This window comes from Macaca nemestrina, chromosome 16 (assembly GCF_043159975.1).
Source record: "Macaca nemestrina isolate mMacNem1 chromosome 16, mMacNem.hap1, whole genome shotgun sequence".
NCBI classification, from domain to species: Eukaryota; Metazoa; Chordata; class Mammalia; order Primates; family Cercopithecidae; genus Macaca; species Macaca nemestrina.
In genome coordinates, this window is record NC_092140.1 from 12,551,432 (window position 1) to 12,578,161 (window position 26,730).

The 26,730-nt window shown below is 36.6% G+C and overlaps 1 protein-coding gene across 5 annotated transcripts in view; it reads left to right on the top strand.

Moving 5' to 3' along the window:
• Positions 1-26,730, top strand: part of LOC105478008 (sodium leak channel, non-selective) — a 369,785-nt gene that overhangs the window by 213,265 nt on the left and 129,790 nt on the right. For all 5 annotated transcript variants that reach the window (XM_071081072.1, XM_071081074.1, XM_071081073.1 and 2 more), the window contains one exon: positions 15,972-16,109. In XM_071081072.1, the coding sequence (XP_070937173.1) occupies positions 15,972-16,109 (138 nt within the window). The remainder of the gene's footprint in view (positions 1-15,971; positions 16,110-26,730) is intronic.

Consider the following 26,730-nt stretch of genomic DNA (forward strand, 5'->3'; position numbering starts at 1 on the left):
CCGACAGAAATATACTTGATAAATTCCTGTGAGAACTCTACAAAGTTAGCAATAAAGTATGCATATTAATATAAACCACCAAAAAGTGAATTCTGTTAGCAGTCTAGACAAATGTCACATTCCCTGTCTCTTGGGATAAACCAAGTCATTTCAAGTTGAGTAAAAAGAAGCAAAGCCAGTGGGATTATGCAAAGGTACAGCAAATGAAAGGAAAGACAACACTCTCTTGAAGAGTGAGGAAGAACTTTCCTGTATTGTTTACTAAACAAAGATTATCTTCATCTTAGAGTTGCTGCCAATTCAACAATAAGTAAAAAGAAATGTTTATTATATTTGGCCTTGTTCTAACAGAATATAATGTGTCCAGCACTAATTATATCCAGGTCAAATAAATTTAATCAAAATTTAAAGTAATTAATCTAAAAATATACAAATTCAGATGGAAACAAAAAATGGCACTCCAAACCTAAAAAGCTCATCATGAGGACATTCATGTTTCCCAGAGTCCCGGCACAAGTGTGACTAATTTTTCTAGCAAATATACACTTTGATAGACAAACATGTTTATACAAGTTCTACAATGATTATGAGGTACAAACTCGTTCCTAGGGAAGCATAATTCTTCCTGATCAAGTCCAGAAAGACATTTTGCTGGATGTTATTAATAGTGATGGTTACGCTATGTGACTGCTTTTTTATGTGTGAGACCTTACGACAAGAGCCTTGCAGAAAAATAGATGGATGGATATACACAGAGAGAGAGGTGCACACACACACACATAGATATCCACATGTATCTAATATCATTCTCAAAACGACTTCATTAAGGAAAATTATGGATGTTATAAAAAAGAAGCAGTGAGGACCAGCACCAGAAATTGATGAGAACCAACAAGAAAACATATGAAGCTACAATAATTAGAAGAGTATGACTTACGGTCCACAGACGGATGATGAATGGGCAAACACATAGGTGTTAGCCCATTCTTGCATTGCTATAAAGAAATACCTGAGACTGAGCAGTTTCTAAAGCAAAGAGGTTTAATTGACTCACCATTCTGCAGGCTGTACAGGAAGCATAGCACCAGCATCTGCTCCTTGTGAGGCCTCAGCAAGCTTCCATTCATGGCAGAAGGTAAAAGGGGAGCAAGCAGTTTCACATGGTGAGAACAGAAACAAAAGAGAGAGGAGGAGGTGCCAACTCTTTCAAACAACCAGATCTCCCGTGAGTTTAGAGCTTAGAGCAAGACGTCACTTGTTATCATAGACAGCACCAAGCCATTTGTGAGAGATCTGCCCTGTGACCTAAACATCTCCCACCAGGCCCCACCTCCAACACTGGAGATCACATTTCAACATGGGATTTGGAAAGGACACACATACAAACCATGTCACCGTATATTCACTCAAACAATATTAACAAAGTATCACAATGAATGATTAAAAGACTCGTTAAACAAGTTAAGTTGGGAATACTAACGCCCTCTCCTATTATGTATCAAAACATTTTCTTGATTAATTAGAGCAAGGATATTTAAAGAATGAAAATGTAGAGAACAAAAAGAAATAAAATCTTAATATTGGATAGTCAAAGGCCACCTAAACCTAAAAGAATAAAAGCAGTTACAAAGAAGAATGAATTTGAACTTTTAAACAAGCCAAAAATAACCACCAAAAATATTTTTTAAACAAAGGAAAATGTGAACTACAACTTTAACTTACCATTTCAGTAAGAAAATGTCAAATGGGCAAGATTTATTTGCTATATTTGGTTTTTGTTATCGACAATGCACCCTGCTGGCAAGGAAGCAGAGACACTGTGATGTGCACACAGGCATGCGACGGTGAAAATTTGTGTAACTTTTCTGAGAATTGGTTTCTTATTATATAAAATGACACTAACAAGCATCTTATCCCTTGACCTCGTAATTGCATTTATAGAAATCTCTCCTAAGTAACCTGAGATGCCTACAAAGATTGATCTTCAAAAAATGTTTTTGTTGCATTATTTAATGTTTTGAAAATTTTGAAATAATTTTTCTGTCCAACCATAGTAGAATGACTCAGTAAATTTTGATATATAGTGGTTTATCATACAGTTATCAAAACTATATTTTTATAGACTAATTAGTGATGTAAGTCATGAGGGAGAGAAATGGTGATGATAAAATATTTTTTAAAATTACACGAAACTATATTGGCAGCTGAATTCAATTTTGATTCAAGTACATTTATATGCCTGGAAACAAACTGATAGAATGTTTAAATTATAAAACAATATACATACATTTTTGTTATGTATATGTGTGTGTGTGTATATATATATAAACTGTTTGGATTATTTTATTCTTCATATATTTTGGTATTTTCAGATATTTTACTATGAAAATCTTCAAAAGTAGAAACAGGTTGATTGATAAATAGTTATAAAACCTTAATTTATAGTTAAACATCAATGAGAAAAAAACATTTTTTAAATGGCAAGTGCATGTCTAAAAGAAAGAAAATACACACACACACACGGACATGCTAGTTATATTTACAATAAAACTAATTTAGGTTTTTGACTTGTAAAATGTTTTATTAAAGTCAAATAATTTCAATTAAGTGTTTATTCATCAACAGCTATCAAGTTTATTTTTAAGGTATTAAAGTACTAAATAAGCAGTGTTAGAAGTGTGGCTTTGAAATTTATATCTGCAAAAGACCACATCATTTTTGCTAAAGCTCTTTATTTGTGAACTTAGCGAAGACGTATGAGAAATCAAAGTTGATTACACAGGTTACTTTTTCACATGATAAGAGAAAGATACGGGGAGGAAGGACAGCAGGAATTGGGTGAGATTTTACAAAATCTCACATTTAAGACTTCTAAAAATTAAGTATTGGGCATGAGGAACGAGCAGAGAAAATAATAGTCACATATCCACATTTGTAAAGAGAGGAACAATAGCCAGGCAAACTCCATGTCTGAAGTGTTGTTTATTTTAATATGCAAAACATAAGCATTTCTCTGACCAAAGCTGCTTTCTATTTAAAGCTAAATAGAAAAATCTTATTCTTGAGCATAGTTATACAAATAAATAAGAGAACATAGTGAAATTTCCTATGTAGATTCTGTGCTGTTATAGTTATGGAAGTATTTTTAATTAATCCTCCATTTAACAATGGGGCATACATCCGTGTTTTTTGGAGCACTGTTTTGTATATATTAGTAAATTATCATTGTAATGAAATGAAAATATCAACTTCATGTACAATTTTGTAGCACATATTTGCCAGTGAAATGCATAACTTACATTACAAAAATTTAATGTGGCTGACATTAGCAAAATCTCTTATTAAGAAATAGGTCATAAGTACTCCAAGAAACTTGACAGTCTGTTCCATGAAGAGCATTAATTCAAAAGTCCCCCATTTGCATAAATCTCCAGGTCTCATTTTCACAGCTGTTTGTTGTCAGCTAGACCGTTGCAGTTCAAAATTATTTTAACATAACCAGTGGGAAGTATACCTTTCAACTAAAAATACCATGCTCTGCAAGAAAGATTGTCAGGAGTAAAATATAAGTTCATTCGGTCGATCTTGATATTTTTCCTTAAAATAAATATTTCTAATGCAGGAACTTTAAGTCCCAAATTACTGAAATAATTTTATTAAAATATATTTTGTAATTTTATATTTTCATAAAAATAAAACGATTATGTGATCATATGTAAAAATGTTCATCAGTAGCACTTATTTTAGCAAAGAGTGAAAAATACTGAGGATATCTATTTTTCATTAATCAGCCAAGCATTGTATGGAGTGCAAGATAGGTACCCAGGACTATGCTAGAAAAAAGAGGATTAAAATTTTTAGATATTGCTGAGAATATGCATGTATATTGTTGTTCATTTTAATAATGGAAAGCGATCAGTAATTATTAGCTCTTAAATGTCTTCTACCTGTAACACCCAAAAGGACAGCAGGAAATCAAAGTCAAGAGATCTCAGACTGGATACTAAGCAATACTATTTGCTACCTGTAAGCTGGAGTTCATGATTTAAACCCTGTGTACTTCAGCTCTCCACCTGCAGTAGGGGCCATTATACCTACAGTAATCACTTCAAAGGGTCATTGGTAAGATTATATTAAATAATGGACAACTACTGTGGAACTGCAAAGCACCATACAAATGCTAGTCCTGGTTCAGTGCCTGTTCTCACGTCATTTCATCTTGGCTGCAGTGAAATCCTCGTACAAATTCATGATCTTGTCCAGTTGTCATTTATGGTATAATACATAAAAGTTAACCCAAGCATAACCAAGGAAAGAGACAATTGGACATACCTACGTATATTTTCATAACTAGCAAAAAGATTCGCTGGTTTTTGCCAATGTGCTTCTGTTATTTTTTTTTCTTTTACTCTTGAAATTATATTTAAGTGTAGACTCTACTTAAGTAAAGTAATTTGCTGCTGGAATGGGCATAATGTTCTGATGTCTGCTTTGCTTCTAATTATGTTCAAGCTCATTTTGACATTTAAGGCCAATGACATTAGTCTAGATTCAGTGAGAGTTTTCCTTAGTCATCTAAAATTTGAACAATAAACAGTTTTTTTCTCCTCTCTCTTTATTCATTTAAGTGGAATGCTTGGCAACAAGCATATTTTGGGAATTGTAAAAGCAAAATAAATAATGTGGGTTCATTTTGAAACAAGAACAACTTGGTCTTTCTTGCCAACATAAAAGGCAGTCACAGAATTAATTGAAACCACCAGTTTCAACTTTATTTCCTCCGAAATCACAAGGAATAAGGAATTATTTTATAGATATATTGATATTTTAAATGCCTCAGTTCTATTAACACAAAGGTAATTGACTTCAACAGATCTCTAACTTCAAAAGAGTTCATACATAGAGAGAGATATATAAAAATAGGTACAAAAACTTAATCATTTAAAAGTCACTCATAATTAAACTCCCCAGAGCAGGACCCTACACCAAAATTCAGTTAGTGTTCCATTGTGTTTTAACATCCCATCAAGTGATGACTTAAGACATAGAGCAAAGCACTTAATTTACTTGCCTCCTTATCTTCAGTAAATTTGCCAACTCCGCAAGTTTTACTGTTGATTCAATAGAAGACCCTGATGAGTTGACAGCACCAAAAGGCAATTCATAGCACCTATTAATAACAAGTCACTGTAGCCTCTTTGTTTAACTTTTATAGGTAAGATCTGGCTTGGAAAAATAGACTGGAAAGTATATTATTAAAAAAAACAAAATTTTCCAATTGACTACCATTATCAATTAATAGATCATAGAATAGTAGACCTTTATAGCTGGAAGATATGTATTGTGTACTTCAAAGATGAAAAGAAATAATGTCTTTGAAAACACTGTCAAACTTTCAAAATTATGTATCTAAAAGAAATTTCTTAAAAAATAGTTTATCGTGTATAATTTTTGAACTTTATAAAAATGGAATCACACCATATATGATAAAACATTTTAAGTCATAAATAATACATAGGAATTCTGGGCCAGGCACAGTGGCTCATGCCTGTAATCCCAGCACTTTGGGAAGCTGAGGCGGGTGGATTACCTGAGGTCAGGAGTTCAAGACCAGCCTGACCAACATGGCAAAACCCTGTCTCTACTAAAAAATACAAAAATCATCCAGTTGTGGTGGTAGGCACCTATAATCCCAGCTACTCAAGAGACTGAGGCAGGAGAATCATTTGAACCTGGAAGGTGGAGATTGCAGTGAGCCGAGATCGTGCCATTGCACTCCAGCCTGGGTGATAAGAGTGAAACTCTGTCTCAAAAAAAAAAAAAAAAAAAAAAAAAGAGTACATAGGAATTCTGGAATTCAACCAGTGGGATAGAAGTTGCTTTTCCTTGTTACAATATTTTTAAGGCAGATTTCAAAATTATTATTTAAACTATTCTTTATATAATGCTTTATTATTTTTAAAGTATTCACATATATGTTATTTTGATTTTCAAAACAATTTTCGGGTGACATTGGGATTGCATATTTGAGGAAGACTGGTCTCAGGACGGCTGCGTGTTTTACCCAAAGCCATTAAGTAAGTCGGTGACTTAGACTCAGACCCTGTGAAAGCAGAGGCTGGGTACTTGGTTCTTGGCCTCACTGATCTGCCAGCTTACAGAGCATCCTGGTCTGCATATTCAGTGATTCAATCTCTATCTTAAACGTGGTCCCTCAGCCATTCCTTCTAGAAAGGTGATCTCTTTAGAGAGAGCAGTGATGGAGGTGGCTGAAGTTATACCAGGGGGAGAAGCTTTGAAAAGCTCCTGACTGATAGGCACATGTACCAATGGGAGCAGAAGCTTTGCTGGCAATGTCGAAGTCACTTTGGAGGCTGTGTGAGAAGGGAACCCATTTCCCTGGGATATAGTGCTCTCCAACAGGGCAGCTGGATGGCTAGGTGCAGCCATGGAGCATCGGATTCACCTAGGAATTGATATTTTTCCTGAGGGTTTCACAAAAAACAAACAAACAAACAAAAACAGAGAGATGGAATTTGAAGAACTGGGAAGAGTGTGATTGAATTGGAGGGATTTGAAATAAAGAAATAGCTACGGTCAATGGCTTTAACAAACAGTACTATATTTATACTGCAAATTCCAAATCCACAGTATTTGTATTTACGTACCATTTAGTTTAGCCACAGTAAGTTGTGGCTCTTGGAGCTTTTATTTACCGTGGGATTTTAAATACATTTCATGTCGTTTTCATTGGTTTTCCTTAACCTCTAATTCTCCATAAGATCTTCATCCTGTCAGTTATGACTTTGCCAATCAATATACTTTTTAGAAATGTAACCCCAACATTAGATATGTCCAACATTTACCGTATATCAATATTATCCTAAAAATTGCTGAAGTTTTGAATAGATGAGTAAGTTTTAAATCAAAGGAATTATAAAACAAAATATTAACAGATTATGAGGTCAGTGGGTTTTTTTGAAGATGAAACTATTCTAATTATTGCTGTTTGGGGAAAAAAGAAACAAGGAGACTGAGTAGGTGAATCATTAAGGCAATTAAAAGCAGAAGAGATGTCGCTTTTACACTCAGTGAGTACCATCGGGGCAAGTCTTCTATTTGAGGGCTGTCTTATAGGAAGACATAACAGGGACTCTTTCACTAAAAAGGTTGAGCTACTATATAAATTTTCAAGTGGATTTTATTTTGAAAACAACTTTTTTTGTAGAGAAAGAGTTCTTGAAACCAGTTAAAGGTTTAAAAAGTAGATACAAGTTATGTTGTAAAATCAAAGTTATATGTGGATGGTACCAGTTGTATTCCCCACCACATTTTAACATTTTTAGTGTATATATTTTTAAATGAAAAAATGTACATTTTACATGTATTTTAGTACAAACATTTAAAAAAGTATCAAGCCAAAAGTAATTTATCAAAACATATGTTTACACAAAAGCTTGTATACAAATGTTCATAACAGCATTATTCTTAATAACCAAAAGGTGGAAACAACCCAAATATCAACTGATAAATAGATAAAATGTGGTATATCCAGTAATAAAATATTATTTGGCAACAAGAGGGAATGAAGTTCTAATGCATACTACAACATGGATGAACCCTGGCCACATATTGCCTGATTCCATTTATAGAAAATATCCAGGCCGGGCGCGGTGGCTCACGCCTGTAATCCCAGCACTTTGGGAGGCCGAGGTGGGCGGATCACGAGGTCAGGAGATCGAGACCATCCTGGCTAACACGGTGAAACCCCGTCTCTGCTAAAAATACAAAAAATTAGCCAGGTGTGGTGGTGGGCGCCTGTAGTCCCAGCTACTCGGGAGGCTGTGACAGGAGAATGGCGTGAACCCGGGAGGCGGAGCTTGCAGTGAGCTGGGATGGTGCCACTGCACTCCAGCCTGGGCGATGAGCAAGACTCCATCTCAAAAAAAAAAAAAGAAAATATCCAGAGTACAAAAAGCCATAGAGACAGAAAGTAGATGATTGATTTCCAAAGGCTGAGAGAGGTAGGAATGGGGAATGACTGCTAACAAGTGTGTAGCTTTTTTGGGGGGATAAAGAGAATGTTCTTAAATTAGATAGTGGTAATGGCTGGACAACCCTATGAATAAACTAAAACCCACTTAATTGTACACTTTAAAAGGTGAACTTTATGGTATGCAAATTGTATCTCCAAAACCTACTTCTTTTAAAAGTAATATATATATATATACACCCCTTCCCTAGTTCCTTAGTCCTTTCCATTCCAGTCCTGAGAGCTACAGGTCTATTGTATACACTTTCAAGCATTTATATGCACACAAAATCATATCTTTGTGCTTGGGATATAGCATATAGCTATATCTATATTGGCATATAAATATAGCAAAGGGATAGTACTATATATTCTACTTACTCTATTTTGACCAAAACCTAAGATGTTTAACCATTCTACTTTTTCTGAATATTTGACTATGTTTTAACTTAAATTGATATCCACACATACTAAAATACCAAAATATGCATTGAGTCATCAAATTTCAAAGGTCATCCATGATATTTTTAAGGGCTTAAAACTCCTTTGCAAGATCTTTCAGCCTGTTTATTTCAGCATAGGAAAATACCCTTGCTTTGCCTTCACCTAACTCTAAGGAAGTCTATTAGAGATATTTAGGGTCAGAAATGAGTCCTCGGGGCTTGAGAGAGAAAAGGATCTTCTGCTATTGATGATCTGGCTCTGCCATGGCCCTGTGGCATGGGTCCTCAGTGGCTCTGTGGGAAGCCTGGTGGAGGCAATGTGGCCTAGCCCACCTATGTTGATGTTTAAGGGATGCTAGGAACAAAAGAGAAGCTATAGAGGCTTTTGCTTATCCTCCTTTCTTCCCTCTTTGGTGGTCTTATTTTTATCCAATGCTCTTAATCTCAACTTATAACCAGAAATTACAGCACCAAAATGTGAGGGCACTTAGGGGAAAACTGTTTTCTGTTTTAGTAGTAATATCAAGGAAGATCGGGGACAAATGCAGAACTGGAAGCAAGGACTAAGGTTGGATTTAGCAGGATCTCCTGAAAGATTGGATGTAGGATGTGAGGAAATGAGATGAACCAAAGATGTCTTCAGGGTCATTGGCCTGAATAACTTGAAGAATGGATTTGCCATTTTCTTGGCTAGGAGGGAGTGCAGAAAGAACAGGTTTGAAAGTGGGGCAAGAGGAGTTTAATATGAGACATCACATACTTGAGATTCCTGTTATCTAACATCCGTCCAAGTAAAAATGTAGAGTTGATTCTGGAGGTGGGACTGGAAATACAACTGCAGAAGTCATTAGTACATACATGGGATTTAAAGGCATTATAATGGATGAGATCAAGCAGGTAGAGAGTACTGAGATACAAGAAAAGATCTGAGGTCAAGCCCTGAAGCTCTGCAACGTTTAGACGTTAGGAAATTGAGGAGAAACCAGCAAAGGAGCATGCAAAGGGCTGGCATTGGATTTTGTGGCTCTGTAGTGTACCGCTTTTCTGTGTTTTCACCCGGAGCATCCCTGTGACATTTCTCTTCCTCACACTCTCCTGTTGTGCTTTCACCCTCTACTATCTGGTTCTCACCCTGTTCTCATATATCCAAGGAAGATGATACAGTCTAATTAGAAAGAAGAACTGAACTCAGCTTACGGTTTTCAAAATCTTTCTTCTCCATTAGGTGAAAATCATTGCAGTCTGTTTATTCAATACGTTTTCTTTTCCACTTAAATTCTGTTCGTGCAGAGACTGATTCCTGGGAACATCAATGTGCTGGCAACTTTGACTTTGTAATTTCCCTTTTGTTGCCCCACTCAGCTGCGTGGCTGATCTCCATTCATTTGTTCACTTCCAGAGTCTACTGTTGGCAATCTGATTTTTCTTCATAGTTTTCCATTTAAATTCACTGGAGATGCTTTTGATTTACTTAATTCTTTCCTGGCAGGGTAGAGTTGCTTGGTCCTGATCACCTCATAGCAAACTGGACCATTCTTAAGTAAACTACTCATCCCTGGTGCAGTTATCAGCAGGGAGGCATCTGCAGTATTAACAGTGATTAACCTGTATAGTGATGTTTAATATGTGATGATGTTACTAGCAGCAAACAAAATAGCACTTGTAAACACAGTTGTTTACCCCTACTTATGTGTATAGGTTTGGACTTGAGGGGTAAAATAGAAAAATAGGGCAAAATTACCCACTTCTCTGCCCCTAAAACCTAAGGAAATGAATAAAATGACCTGAGAAAATTACACCAGCATAACCGCAGTAAGTAAGAGCTACAATTTCATGCCGTTTTCTCTGAAAAGCAGCTAGGAGGAAAGAAAAGAGAAAGATGAAGGAGGAGGAGAAGAGAATGAGAGAGAGCCCAGAACACTCTAGGTTCATCCCTTAAGACTGTCTTCTAGAAGAAGAAGTTAAGAAGAATAAAAGTTGGAGAAGCACTAAATCGTATACTCAAATCCTCCAATCTGTGAAGTTTCTGGCCAAGGGCCTATGCAGAGCCCTGGAAAGTGATAAGAACCACTTCTGGGTAGAAGCCACTTATTCCAGAGGCACTAGAGCTCACCATTTTTATTTTTTTCAGCTGAGAAGGCTTGAGAGTGAAGGCAAAATGTCATACCTTCTGAAAATGAATCATCTCTCATTCTGCTACAAAAATGTAGCATAATGAAAATATGAAGAGATGAAAGCAGAAGGTTCAAGAGTACAGGAGGCTCAGGATGAAGAGGGGTGTCGAAAGCCCCAGGAGCTGTCCTATTCGCCCATACAGAGAACCAAAACCAATAGGAGGACACTGACTTCTCCCTCACCTGGAGTCAGTGGAGTGGGAATGATGGCTGGAGAGAGGCCAGTGAGTTTGGGGAAGTGAACGCTTAGGACTGATTAGTTCTGGCTGCAATAAAGATTGCCTGAACCTACCTGAATTGAAGAAATATCTGAAGTCTGATATTTCAAGCATAATTGTCCATACACAGCCTCAGCTAATACTTCTCTCCCTATACCCCTCTCCTCATTACTGAGACAGTAAAACACAGAGAAGAAAACCTGGTTGATAAATTGAAAAAGGACACTAATGAGTGGGATGAGATATTTGGAATAATTCTCTGCCACTGTATTAGAAAGAACAAAAGATCTAGATAAAAGTGTTAAAAGTGGAAATTATGGCAACTGTGGAACCAGTCTAGAAAAAAATTAGTTCAAATTAGAACAGGTAGTAAGAGGACCTCAAGAACACTATCTATGAGAGTAAGAATCAAATGGTTTCTGGGCAATTGATGGTTTAAAGAAGAACATATGTAGAATAGTAAGAAGGGTTTATTCTGAATGATAAGTGTAATGCGTGAGAATATGGAAGCTACTCGAGGTAGAAGAAAGAAAGAATATATTTATTTTCCCAATAGGACATGTGAGAAACAGAAAATCTCAGCAAAAACAAAACCAAACCAAAAATTGCATTAACAATGGCTCAAATAGCGTGAGTTAAATTGGCCCAGATTCTGAGCAATTAATGGAAAGTAAGAAAGGTTCCATTTAACCTTGACCATTTACTGTCTAATACCTTACATGTCATTATATCAGAGTCTTGGAGGGGAAAGTATAATTTTAGAACATTACCTCGACCAACAGTGAGCAATGTTTTCATAGGAAACATTGACTATCAACATGTTGATTGTCAACTTGCTGAGAAGCACAGATGACCCAATTACGATGGAAAAAAACAAATGTAAATATTGTCTGGCCAGGCGCAGTGGCTCACACCTGTAATCCCAGCACTTTGGGAGGCCGAGGTGGGCGGATCACGAGGTCAGAAGATCGAGACCATCCTGGCTAACATGGTGAAACCCCGTCTCTACTAAAAATACAAAAATTTAGCCGGGTGTGGTGGCGGGCGCCTCTAGTCCCAGCTACTCGGGAGGCTGAGGCAGGAGAATGGCAGGAACCCGGGAGGCGGAGCTTGCAGTGAGCGGAGATTGTGCCACTGCACTCCAGCCTGGGTGACAGAGCGAGACTCCGTCTCAAAAAATATCTATATCTATATCTATCTATCTATCTATATCTATCTATCTATATATATATAGTGAAACTTGAGGATGTAAATGTATACACGACACAAGATGGAAAATGAAAGCAGAGAGAAAAGGTGACCTGACAGGTGGCAGTGGTAATAACTTCATCTCACACTGGAAGGGGTCAAGTCTTTCTAGTTTGATGGAAAAAGAAATAGAGATTTACATACAAATTTAGAATTGGTTAAGGGAAGTGAGGAGAGGTGTTGTGGCTGAATGAAATCTTCACATATCATAGCAGAAGTCTATATCTGAAGTGGATAAATCAAGAAATCCTAACTAGGGATAGGCGTAACACCATCAGAAGTGAAAACAAAAAATTCCTGTCTCATTACTTATACCAAAATAAATTTCAGACTTAAACTGATTTAAACAGCCACTTCAGGTTCAACATGTTTAAAATAATAAAACAAAGAAAGTGTAAAACTACTGCATAAAACCACGGGTAAATTTCTGTCTAATCATGCAGTGAGAGAAGTCTTTTTAAGCAAAATAAAAACACTTAAAAGGAATGACAAATTAGACCACACTGAAATGTAAAACTGATCTTTGCAAAAATGTAAGAAATGTATAGGGGAAAATGCATTGAACATACATGGCAGATAAAAGATGAGTTTTCTTAATTTGTAAAGAGTTGGTGGAAACCAGTAAAGAAAATAAAATGATCAGGGCAGAAAAATGGAATAACATGCTAATAGGTAGTTCAGAGAAGCACCTTCCTCTCTGCCTTCTTTCCACTGAAACTCTACTCCTCTGCATTATACTGAGGTCAGTTGCTCTCATTTTCCCAAAACTTTTCTTGATTCACCCAAGAGGACTAAATTGGCTCTTCTCTGTTGCCCCTCAGTAGTTTTACCATATTTTGCTTACACACCATAGTTAATATTCTTCCCTTTCTTTTTATTTTCTTTTTTGTTTTGAGATGGGGTCTTGCTCTGTTGCCCAGGCTGGAGTGCAGTGGCACAATCTCAGTTCACTGAAACCTCCGCCTCCCAGGTTCAAGCAATTCTTCTGCCTCAGCCTCCCGACTAGCTGGGATTACAGGTGCCCATCACCACACCTAACTAATTTTTGTATTTTTAGTAGAGACGGGATTTCACCATGTTGGCCAGCTGGTCTGGAACTCCTGACCTCAAGTGATCTGCCCACCTTGGCCTCCCAAAGTGCTGGGATTATAGGCATGAGCCACCACGCCCGGCCAATATTCTTCCTTTTTGAGAATTGATCCTGTTCATCTTTTTCTTCCCCTCTCAATTATACAGTTCTTAAGGGAAGAAACCATGTCTTACTCCACTCAATCCCCAATGCATCAGACCTTTAGGAGCCACTAATAATCCTTGTTTGAATAAATAAAGAGCACAGACCCAACAGACAATGTAAGTCAGTAAGTGCACTTGAGTCACTATCTCAAGCACGCTATCATTTGAATTTAAATTTCTGGATAAAAATCTCAACAAAACTGTTAAGGCACCCTTCAAGCAGGACACAAGTTAATTTTCAGCCTCTAATAGAAGTATTCGTTGGCACTACCTTTCATTGGTTTATTCATTTCAGCAGCTAGAAACACACAGATCCCACTGTCACAAAAAGCTTTGTTCGCAAATATAATTTAGTGCATCTCACAATATGAGCTTTCAGGTGGTTGAGCTGTGTGGAAATTAGATTTTTTTTTCTCCTGAGACTCTGAAATGAAAAGAGGATAACCCCAGCGTTCTTGCCCACATTGCTTATCTCACGACAACAGATTACAATCCCATAGCTCCACGTTCCCGAGCATCTACTGACCACATGATAGCTGTGTTGATCGAATGTAATGCAGCAGATGAAAAAAACATCAGCTGGTTCATGCCCAAGACAGCTGAAAGGTGCACCTACGTTTTAAGTCTCCAGATACCAAAATAAATCTGTTGGGCTTCATCATGAGCTGTTCTACTGCTTTTGGGGAAAGAAAGCCATGTCCAGTGAAATTTCTTTTATACTGGCAGGCATTTTGACTCTTCACCTATTGCTGTTGAATCTTTAGGATATGTACATGTTTTCACACTGACACCTTCATTTAAAAAAAATACAGCAATCTCATATTTTTAAGGAAATCATCTTTGGAATTTGTGTTCCTCACCTTTGGATACAATAAATATTCAAGAGAAAAAAAATACAGGAAAAAAATAATTGCCCTCAGTGATAACTTCTGAAATAAGGATAAATGATGTGTTGAAAAATTCTCAAAAGCAATTTTAGAAGGAATCCTTTTTGCAGAGAGTGGCCGTCTCTTTGGCACCATGGCAAGAAAAATAGTATATTGCCCTTGGTGGTGCTGGGGTCAAGAATCAATAACAACATACTTCATACTTTCATGAACAAAACACTTTGTAAGATAATGAGATTACAGAAAAATCAACTCAAGGTAAAGATAATTACTTTGCACACAAAGGGTAAGTGGAAGAACTTATCTTCTAGTTCGTGGTTCATTTAACAATTAATTGCTCCTTTTTCAAATAGGTCCACTGTGTTCTGGGCCTTGAACAGTGTACTTCTAAGGAAGTTTATTACCCTTACTGAAGGAAATTGCACTCAGGTCACTTCTCAGCCTTTTGGCTAAGATCAAGTGTGACAATTATACTCAGATTACTATGTAACTATGCCTGCATAGATCCTGGGTAGACTTCACTGAATGCAGGATGCACTTTTTGGAAAAGTACTCACTTTGGAGTCCTAATGCCTGGTGCTACTTCAATCCGTGCCAGAAACTAATAGAGTGACTTTGGGATAATCACTTGGCATCTGTGAGCATCATTTTCCTTATCTTCAAAAAAAAAAAAAAAAGGAATCAGATTAGATCATCTTTACCAGATTAGGTCTATCTTTAGGTCCTCTAGTCTAGTGTAACTGGGTTTCTGTCTTGGTCTCAGTCCATCTTTGCATTATCCTGGACTTTATTTATTGGAATCCCAATATCCGAGAATTCAATTTATGTCTTTATTGTACTTAAGCCTATAAAGATGTTTCTAAAGAGTCATTAGACTCCAATGGGCAGCTTGTTCCAGATATCATCATAGTCTCATTAAAAAGTATTTATTGACTACTAACGTGTATAGGATACATGAGTTGGAGATTCATGGATACACATATATTTAATTAGAAAAATATGTAAGAATGAAACTAGTCAAAGATCTTGGCAGAAAGACTATGAGACTTTTAGCTTGGCTGGCTTTTGTTGGAATGCTCTATTTTTTTTTCTTTTTTTTTTCTTTTTTTTGGGGGGGGGTCTTGGTTTCTTCAGTGATCTTGCCCCTGTGCCTTGAAACTTTTTTAAAATCATGAAAAATGTGTTTCTCTTTAAGCTGTTCAAAGTGGCAATATCACTTAGAAATATTTATTTTTTAAAGAGTCACATGTTTTTAATATGATAGCTAAAATAATATGATAGATGGGTACTATAAAAATAAAATTAAGGTTATTGCTCTTTTATATGCTTTAGACAAATGTAATTCACTATAAAAATAAGTTTCTCTTAGCAGCAGGAACAAAAAAAAGTAATCTGTTGAAAATGTTAGATAGCTTGCTGAAAGGAAAAAAATTAATGGCAAAAATCAAAGATCTTGAATTTGTTTCTAATTTGCTCAACAGTATTTACTGCCAACAAAACTAATTTTAATTCAGGGTAATTGTTTTCTTATTCTACATCTAATAGTTAAATATCACATTTTTAAGATCTTTAGTCTCATATCTTTCCTATGTGTTGAATCAAGACTGTTCTTGCCCTGATCAATCAGATAAAAATCAATAATATTGAGATCAAAGTCTTCAAACATCACATGCTAATTTGAAGTTGTATGCAAGCCTAAAGCTAGTGTATTAATACCTTTGTTCTTTTCCTCTTAGGCATTTATGTCCATGTTCCAGATCCTCACCCAGGAAGGATGGGTGGACGTAATGGACCAAACTCTAAATGCTGTGGGACATATGTGGGCACCTGTAGTTGCCATCTATTTCATTCTCTATCACCTTTTTGCCACTCTGGTGAGTTTAGCATTTCTTTTCAATTATATCTTGGATTTTATAATGGGATGAGCATCAACAGATATTTGACCTATTGGGTCAATTTCAAAATGGGAGCCAAAGGACTAATGCAGACTAGTCTGGTTGGATGAGATCCCTCCTTCCATTCTAAGTTTCTACACACCAAAGAACTGCTTGATTTGTTAAGTTAGAAATTTTCTCCATCAGGTACCAGTGTTTGCAAGAGGGAAAACAAGATAGAACAAAATGAAAATCTCACATTTACATACCAATTTAAGTATCCCCAAGCATTCACACCTAGATGATCTCAGGATCAAACCGGAATTCCATTATTATTATTTTTTCTCATGTAGAGACACTGTCTTCAATTTCACTGCATCCTCTTCACAGCTGTAATTAAACTGAAGACAGAAGCTGTAGACCTCAGGGGTGCAGTCAGTTAATTAGAAATCAGCACAGTGTTTTTGTGCTATGTGCGACTGGAAAAAACACATGGAAAAAAATAAAACACATCGCTGCAAATATTGTAAAAGCACAGGAAAGTGGAATACCAAAGTCCAGTAAGAACCGACTTCTGTCACACAAGCAGATTTTTCTCTTCAATGTACTTCCATTAAAAACAAAGAAAAAATGTTATGAAATGCAGCCTATGGCTTACGAAGGAATGTAATACCAAATGCACATCTCTATGTAATAAATTTGTTCATATTTAAGAAGCAAACCTAAGTTGTAATATTACATTAGAAGTTCCAAGTTGAGGGCTCAAATGTTTCCCTTTATCAGGAACACAAGAAATAAAAACAACTACTACTATTGTTTTTGGCAATATGTCTTACAGTTACAAAATATCTTACCGCATTATTGCTAATCTTTGGAACACCCAATTAGATAGTATTCCCAGTTAACAGATGATAAAACTGAGGCTCGGAAGAGTTTAGTGATTTATCCAGTGTCACATAGAAAGTAAATAAGACCAGAGTGTTCCCAGGTCTGTCTGATCTAGATTTGACCCTTAGTCTTGCAGCTACTTATTACTGCTTCCCTGGATAATGAAGTTTAAAGTTGTCTGAAAAATGTCATTGTCAAGTCAAACTGCTGCCAAAGAATCACTCCCATAAAACAAAGTATATATAATCTCTAAGGTCAGTTTTAATTCTAAATATCCATGAATGAAATAAGTCCTTGATAAACAAGATATAACTTAGAAGTTGTGTTTGCTATAAACACACAGAGGCTTTCCAAACTAAGATATGTCCACTGCAAAGTTTATGAGAATGCATTGTTACGTGATGTGAAGTCACGGACTCAAACAGTAGAACTACGTAGACATAGTTTTGGCCTTTTTATACATGGAGCTGACTTGTAAAACATTCACAAAAGACAGGAACATTGTGCAGCAGGAATGGAAGCCTGGCTTGCAGAGCCGAATCTGGCTGTGCTGGTGTTTGCACAACACTTAGCCCTGAGGTCTTTGCATCTTCCCTTCCAGGACTTTTAAGCCTGTGCCATTTATTCATTCATCCATTTACTCATCGTTCACGCATTCAACTAAGTTTATTAAGCACTATGTGTTTAAATTACTCTAAAACTATGGAATTACTCAGACTGTTGATTGTGGCTTAAATGCAGGATAGATTTGATTGAAATCATCTATGTCAGGGAATATCAATCTAATTATTTTATAGTAATCAACCTAATTGTTTTCCTAAGAAAGCAACATAATCATTTACTTTCCTCACTGAAAATGTTTCACACTCAGATACTCGTTTGATTCTTAAATCAGAGGCACAAAATATGAAAGCTGGAAGAAAAAAAACTAGCCTATTAAATTATTTAGTAAAGTAATATTTTTTCAAGTGAGAATTCTACTGGGGTAACTGATATGATAAAATAAAATATTAAAACTGGTATATAGCCTGCTCGGGTAATTTAAATCTTCTTTATGGGCTAAAATATGGCATTGGTTATAAAACACTTAAAGTTCATCCAAGGACTCCTGGGGTTCACCTGAGGCTTTAGGAATCCACAGAGCACAAGATGAAAACCAATCTCTAATTCCACTCTTTCCGTTTACTGATTTAAGTGTCTACCCAAAACATCTGTTCTAACTTTTTTAATTGCAATTTTCAAAAAACAGTTGTAAGTTAAAACTGAAAATTGAAATAATTTGTTCTTTTATTCACACTTTTTTAAAAGTCTGTAAAGCAATTGAGAATTCAGACATCTACATGTTAACGAGAACAGTTTGGTCAATGTGGTGTCGTACAAGACTATGAAATTGGAGTCCAAAAATCCAGATTCAGGTTCTAGCTCTGCTGGTCACTCGATATCTGATTTCTGAAGAATCAGATAACTTCCCTGACCTCTCTGTTGTTTGTATCGGAAAGTGAGGATAATCATTCACAGTACACCCGCTTTCCAAGGTTGTCATGTATCTGTGAGTTAACCCTGTATTTCTGAGGATGTTTTAGAGCTCCAAAACAACCCCTTTAAGTGTAGATAAGACGGTTTGTGCATGTAAAGCCATATATTAATAAATGTTAAATTTATATTATGTTCAGATATTTTTAATTTTTACAAGTAAAGTACCATTTATTAGGGTATCATTTATGCCACTTCCTGAATTAATTTCCACTCTTCCTTCTTTCTTTCCTTCCTTACACCTCTTCTCCCAGGCAATGACTATGATAATTTTAATATTAATTCCTTTTCCAATTTTTGAAACATATTTCACTAAATGTAACGTTCTGACATTCATAAGAAGACTCAGTTTGTGTAACACTAAAGAGAAAACAAACTATACACATAGAGGATAAGGTGCATCCCTACTTCAGAGTTTTTAAAAGGTGAAAGAAAATGTGCATCTTAAAATCAATGGAATGCACAGGTTTCCCACACATATATGCATCCATTCAAAATATAGTATTTAGGGCCAGCACGGTGGCTCACTCCTGTAATCCCAGCACTTTGGGAGGCTGAGGTAGGTGGATCGCCTGAGGTCAGGAGTTAAAGATCAGCCTGGCTGACATGGTGAAACCCTATCTCTACTAAAAATACAAAACATTAGCCAGGTATGGTGGTGGGCACCTGTAATCCCAGCTACTCAGGAGACTGAGGCAGCAGAATCACTTGAACCTGGGAGGTGGGGGTTGCAGTGAGCTGAGATCATGCTATTGCGCCCCAACCTGGGCAACAAGAGTGAAACTCCGTCTCAAAAAAATATATATATATACACACACACACACATATATACACACACACACATATATACATATAATATATACATATAATATGTGTATATATGTATATGTGTGTATATGTGTATATATGTATATAATATGTGTATATATGTATATATGTGTGTATATATATGTATACCTATAGTATTTTAAACTTGAGCTTAACATCTAAAAACATTTTATACCCAAAATTGTGAAGATTAATATTAAGTTTTCTTAGTTTGCAAAGCACTGTTCCAGTCAACTGATGGCCATCCCTGGGGGAGTGGTCTGGTAATACGTATTTATCTCCCTGTAAGCCCATGCTGGGGCCAAGTTACATATGATCTTGTGTTTCCCTCCTTATCAATTATTTGTAGCAGCAATTTTTAGAATAAATGGTATCAAACTCAACATATATTCTGCAGTTAAGTTTTTCACCAGATATTTTTTTCTGAGATCTTTTTATCTTACTACACATGAAGCTAATTTGGTCATCGTTATAGAGAGCCGTATAGTACTTCACAGACTCTGAATATGCCATATTTGTTTATCAGTTCCCTTTCTGATGGATATTTAGGCTGTTTTCCAAGGTTGTGCTTTTATAATGCTGAAATACATGTATGTATTGTGCCCACTTATGTGCATTTCTCTAGGATATGTGTCCAAAAGTAGAATGCTTAGGTCTTACGTACTGCCCAAATTGCTCTTATACCAGGGGCCTGCAAGCCCAGATACCAAATCCAGCCCGCCACCTGCATGATACAACCTGTGAGCTGAAAAGGGTTTCTATAATTTAATGATTATACAAGTACCCGCATAATATCAGTGTTGCCTCATGACCCTCAACATCTAAAATGTTTACTATCTGGACCTTTGAGAAAGCACTGTGGATTCCTGCTGTATAGGTAAATAGTGCTAATTTACCCTCCCAAGTGCAATAGTTGAGAATTCCCGTGTTCTTACACTCTCGCTTAGACGTCGCATTGTTTGACATGTGAGGTTTCGGCGATCTTATGAGTAAACAGTGGTATCAATTGGGCTTGCATTTTTGCATGTCTATAATTATTAACAAGGGAGCACCTCTTACTATGGTTATTGACCATCTTTGTTTTGTGACTCACTCCATCATTTGCTTTACCTATTTTCCTAAAAACTAATTTGTCTTAACTCATTTATTGGATATTAATCTCTTGACTATTACCTGTTCGCAAATATCCTCTCCTAGGCAGTATTTTGTCTTCCAGTTTGTCTGTGATGTCTTTTGACAGTCTATATATTTTTATTTCATTTTTAGTTAATGAATAATAATTGTATATATAACAGTCCTCCTTTGTCCCCGAGGGAAACGTTCTCAGATTCCCAGTAGATACCTGAAACCACGGATAGTACAGCATCCTATATATACTATGCTTTTCTTATATATACATAGCTTTAATAAAGTTTAATTTATAAATTAGGCATAGTAAGAGATTAACAACAATAATAACAAAATAGAACAGTTATGACAATATACTGTAATAAAAGTTATGTGAATACTCATTCTCTCTCTGTCTCCATCTCTCTATCCTTTTCAAACTGTCTTAATATTTTCATGCTGTGGCTGACCACAGGTAACTGCAATTAGAGAAAGTGAGATAGTGGAGAAGGGGGGCCTACTGTATCTATGGGGTACCACGTGATGTCTGGATACAGTACACATTGTGGAATGATCAAATTAGGTCAAAACTATTGATTTTTGACTAACGGTCTGTATTTCTTTTGAGCTCATGCTTAAGAAATTCTTTCCCACCTGAGGTAATACAAATATTATCCTATATCTTCTTCTAATTGTTTATAATTTTTGTTTTTCCATCTTTAAGTCTTTAGCTCATCTCTACTTTTTAGATATAGCATAAGCTAGATGAAATATACTGTTTAAATAAAACTCAAATCAATTTTCTCAAACAGATTTATATGAGAAACTACAAGCTTTAGTATATTTTATTTAATTATGAAGTCTAAAACAAAAAAAGTAAACTATTCAAACTTTTACATTTACAAGTTATTTTTAAATGATATATAATTAATTGAATAAAAGGAATACTATATAACTAAATTAAAACAAAGAATATCACTTCTATACTACCAAAAAAAGTCTAATACTGAAGTCACTTCCCCAGTTCACAAAAAATTTTGCTTAAAACATGATCAGCAGTTGTTTTCCTTTTCCTTTATACCCTTAGACTAACAGTTACTGTAATGAGCTTTATCAAGTGAGTTCAATTTGATTTGATACAGTTTTACTGAACCTCTACTACCAAGTGCAGGTACTAACCTATGTTCTGGCCAAAGTGGGAAAGAGTTTAATTTGTGTCCTCTTAGGGTCTACAAATAATTGGAAATTAGCAATAATGAACACAGACAGGCTAACCAACAAACAAATAAAACCTGTGGCTCAAACTCCTAAAGATGTAAATGATAAGAGAGGCATATATACATTGCTACTTGCTATGTGATCAATAGTAAACATCTTGTTCCCAATCTCGCTTATGTGAAATATCAGAAGTAGTGGCAGTAAAACAGCTGGAGATAGTCTATGGACTAACATATTAATACACACGTGAGGGTGACAGGTCTGTGTTATATGCACATTGCATGCCCCTAAAAACTAAACTTCACAAGTTAAAATCTCTATTCAATAAACCTATCTTTAGAGCTGAACTTACCTTAAAATGAGCATTTTTGTTTAATTGTATGTTTCTTTTTACAAAATACTACAAAGCATTTTAACCCAAATGGGTGAGAAGGGGAAAAAAAGGAGTCTATGTAAACATACAAGCTCTGATTTGTCTTTTGTTCACACTGAACAGTGGTGCCATACAACTTGGTGAGTTCCTGATTTAGTCTTCTTAGGGACAGGCATGTGCCAAGCAGCGAAAAACAAAATGTGTGGTTGCAGCTTGTTCTGGAATAAAGAACAGCAGGCTATTTCATCACCCCTCGGGGCACCAATTTGTCAGCCCACAGTGAAAATCAAGCTTAAGTATATAGCAAATGCATATTCATAACCACCATGTATTGTCCCTTTCAAATATCTCTCTCTTCCGCCAGGTATGTATTCTGTATTTCTGTCCTGACTGATTGCAGTTTATCGAATGCTTGTTAAATGCATCCTTTTCCCCACCCTTGCCAATGATTTGGGGATAAGAACTATTGAAGACCTAACAAGTTGAAAGACTCCATTTTTCCTGCAATGTTTTTCTGTCTATTACTGTTTCAGAGGAAAGCCTGGTGATGTGAATACTGAAAAGAGAGAAAATGTAATTAAGGGTTCATTGTGGGTAGTCTCTTTGTCACCTTTGAAGTGCTGAAATTAACACAGCAATCTCTTGATTTTGCCTCCGTAGTGGCAGCTTGCTGAGAATAGTCATATTTTGCTGACAGAAATGGGCATTCCAAAGCGTAAATTAAATAAGTGTATTTTATAGAATTCATTTAAAAGTGCATCTGTGCTGAACGCATCTCATTTTATACTGCTCTGATTACATTTGGCTTTTTGTTGACCCATATAAAAAGTGAAATTGTTTCATACTACCGGCTGCAAGGCAGCTTAGGATAGGGTGATTATAAATGGTGAAAAGGAAAAGAAAAACACAAGATTGTGGGACATCGATTCCTGCTGTGTTTCTATTGTATATTTGAAAGTAATTTAAAGATAGAAATTATTAATGAAGTTTACAGCAAAGAAATAAATAAAATTAAAGGTGAAATTTCAGCTAAAGGGCCATCTTTAAGCTATATAAAAGGAAAAAAATCATAAATTAAACTTTATAAAAAGTAAAGATGAAAAGGGAAAGCTATGTCGTGTAAGGTCATGGCTATCTACAGAGTCAGAGAGAATGTAAAATAGGGTATGTTGCCACAGGGAGAGAAATTTTCAACCAGAAAACCCATTGTAAACGACAAGGCTGCTCTCTTGCAAAAATAAATCATACTTTTCAGCTATTTGAATCATACTTATCCAAAAGTCTTATTCTGAGAGAATGAGAACTACATTATGTTGGATAAAATGATTTGTGTCACAAACAAAATTGGAAGAAATAATTATACTTGTAAATGCAACTATTTCAGTAATTTATTGAATTTGACTGCAATTTATCGTAGGTAAATAGAAAAATAAATATGTATCTGTGGTTAAATGTATAAAACTTAAATATAGCAAATAACTACCACACCATTAACGGAGGTGAATCTGGGTTGTTGCAGAGGAGGAAAAGGAGGTATTAGAGAAAGAGGAGAGTCGTAAGGCATATTAGAGATACCAAACACCTGTGAGACCCTGGTCCAGGCACCAGATTGAACCTGGAAAATTATGTTTTTGAAATCCACTAAGCTGAAAGGTCAAAACTCTATTATGTCATTCATAAATATTCTGAGAGAGATTTCCCAGGCTTCAGCAGGCCTGACAACGTGGCATTTTCCACACTGAATGCATTGTCAGTGCTAAACATCTCTTAGCAAAGGGCATTGTAATCTGAGGGAACTAGTAAAGAATTAGATATCGAATATATTGTTATTCTCCACTTTTTCATTGACATCACTGATTCATAATGTATCAATATCGATCATAAAATTAAAAGGTGGATACATACATCAGTTGTGTATTACACAATAGAACAAATACTATGTTGCATATTAATATGATCAAATGCTATAGACCTGTTAAAAGTGCCGAGTAGTAAATGCATTAAAAAATAGGTATTTGACTTTCTTTTTTATAGCATTGTACAAACTAAACACCACTGTGTTGAAAGCATATGTGTACTTAGCAGAGTTCAAGAGGAAATGAAAGGTGATGTCATTAGCCTTTTCCCCCTGAAGTTATATTGCTAAAAAAGTAGGGACAGAGGATGTCCTGTTGCATTATAAATTGAAATATCAGGCCAGGCGTGGTGGCTCCCCCTATAATCCCAGCACTATGGGAGGCTGAGGTGGGTGAATCACCTGAAGTTGGGAGTTCCAGACCAGCCTGATCAACATGGTAAAACCCTGTGTCTACTAAACACACAAAAATTAGCCTGATGTGGTAGTGGGCACCTGTAATCCCAGCTACTTCGGAGGCTGAGGCAGGGGAATCGCTTGAACCCAGGAGGTAGAGGTTGCAGTGAGCTGAGATCTCACCACTGCACTCCAGACTGGGTGAGAGAGACTCTGCCTCAATAAATAAATAAATAAATAAATAGAAATATCACATAAATCTAAATATTAAATAATGCAAAGCAAATTAGTTGCATAATTTAGAACAGTCAAAGTGCAAAGGTAAAAGTGTTTCATACATATGATGACACTCTTGTGATTCAATGTGGCAAGTCCTGTAAAATTCCATTATTACATCAATACCATTTTAATATAAACCTGTAAATCACATTTAGTGGCTATAGAAAAACCTTTGGGCACAGCAACATGTGGCAGTGTCGGTAAACATTAACTGAAAGTAACATGCAGACATCGCTGTAATGGGTTCCGATTGCTAATGAGCATTACCTCAGCTTTCTGTAAAAACAGAACAAATGAGAACACTCAGAACTGAAAAATGGTGCTTCCTTTCAGAACGAGGGCTTGTCACCCATTCCCTTGACTTTCTATACCATGTGATGGCAAGTGTCTGACACCCAGGTCAACTTGCTCTTTCAGTCCAAATCCACGTTGCACTGGGTCTGTAGGAAAATACTGTATCATTGACAACATAAATGAAATATGATGGACACCAAGCTGCCATTCTTCCTTCACTTCTACCTCTTTTTCACAGTGGTTGTTGTCACCGTATTAGAGTCTGTGAGAAAAGAACTGCAAAGTCGTTCTTACCTCCTGGCAATCAGTTACAGACTCACCCTGCACCTCCTGAATCTTCTGTTTCCATTGCAAAGACACGGCCAAAGCCTTGGGCCAGACTTTAGTCATCTCTCACCCTGAGTACCAGTTGCCACCTTATCACAGTGTCTTACAGGCCAGGGACAGGGAGATGAGGATCAATCTCAAAGTCTACCTTCAAATAGGGCTTCAGGGGCAAACCCAAGCCCCCTACCACACCCACACATTTTGAACCGGTCTCTGTTTTGAACGTTTGTGCTTTTGTCACCCCGTTGTCACATTAATTGAAATAATGATGCCTAAACAAAGATATTTGCTGAATAAAATTAGGTTTATGCTACTTTCCAGCTAACTTCAAACTTCATTATATTATTCTTAAATTTGCTGCCAACCCCCTCCCCAAGAGTTTGTTCTCAATTCTGTAAGTTTGGGCCTTACTATTGCAAAGTCCCACAACGTTTTCCCAGAGAAGCCAAAGCTCTGCCTTTAGGAGTCTTGCCTTCTCCCATCCGCAGCCAATATCAAAGGCATCTGCCATGAGGAGCCGGTGCAGCTGGCATGCCATGACTCTGTCTGTTCTTCTGCTCTGAGGGTGGCCTTTCTCTCTTTCCCCCAAGGAAAAAGTATAAAATATACTGGTTTCTTGTTTAACCAAGGTAAGAAAACACATGTCTAATAACCTTTTGTCAAACTGTACTTACCCCTGTCTAGTGACTATTTCAGTGATCCAGTTTATTTTTTGTTGTTGTTGTTTGTTTTTAGTTTTTGGAGACAGGGACTTGCTCTGTCACCCAGGCTAGAGTGCAGTGGCACATTCACAGTTCACTGCAGCCTTGACCTCCCAGGCTCAAGAAATCCTCCCACCTCAGCCTCCTCTTAAGTAGCTAGGACCACAGGCATGCACCATCACACCTGACTGATTTTTTTTTTTTTAATGAGAGATGGGGTTGCCCAGGCTTGTCTCAAATTCCTGGGGTCAAGCAATTCTGCCTCAGCTTCCCAAACTGCTGGGATTACAGGCATGAGCCACCACACCCAGCTGAGCCAGTTTTAAATGGCTGCATTACATGCATTAAAAATGAAAACACACAAAAAAACCCAGAACTTTTTTTTTCTTTTTTTTTTCGGAGACAGAGTCTCTCTCTGTCACCAGGCTGGAGTGCAGTGGCGCGATCCTGGCTTACTGCAACCTCTGACTCCCTGATTCAAGTGATTCTCCTGCCTCAGCCTCCCAACCTCAGAACTTTTAAAAGGAAAAATTTAGCAGAAAGAAACTGATGTCATCACTTTGTGACTATTCCAGCCTCCCTCTCTTATCCATGACCTCTGTGGCACTCAAGACGCCTGCCCATACTGCCTTCCTCTCCAGCCTCCAAACCCTCTGCCTGGAAGCCAGACTCTGGCCAGACTCACCAGGCCCTGACCACGCCACCTGGAATGCCTTTCTCACAGCTCTTTTCCCAAAATCAGCCATCTCCGTGGCCTCTGCGTGGCTTTGGAGAGCATCCTTGGGTCTCTGTCATTGTCTCACAATCTTCAATAAGTAGTGT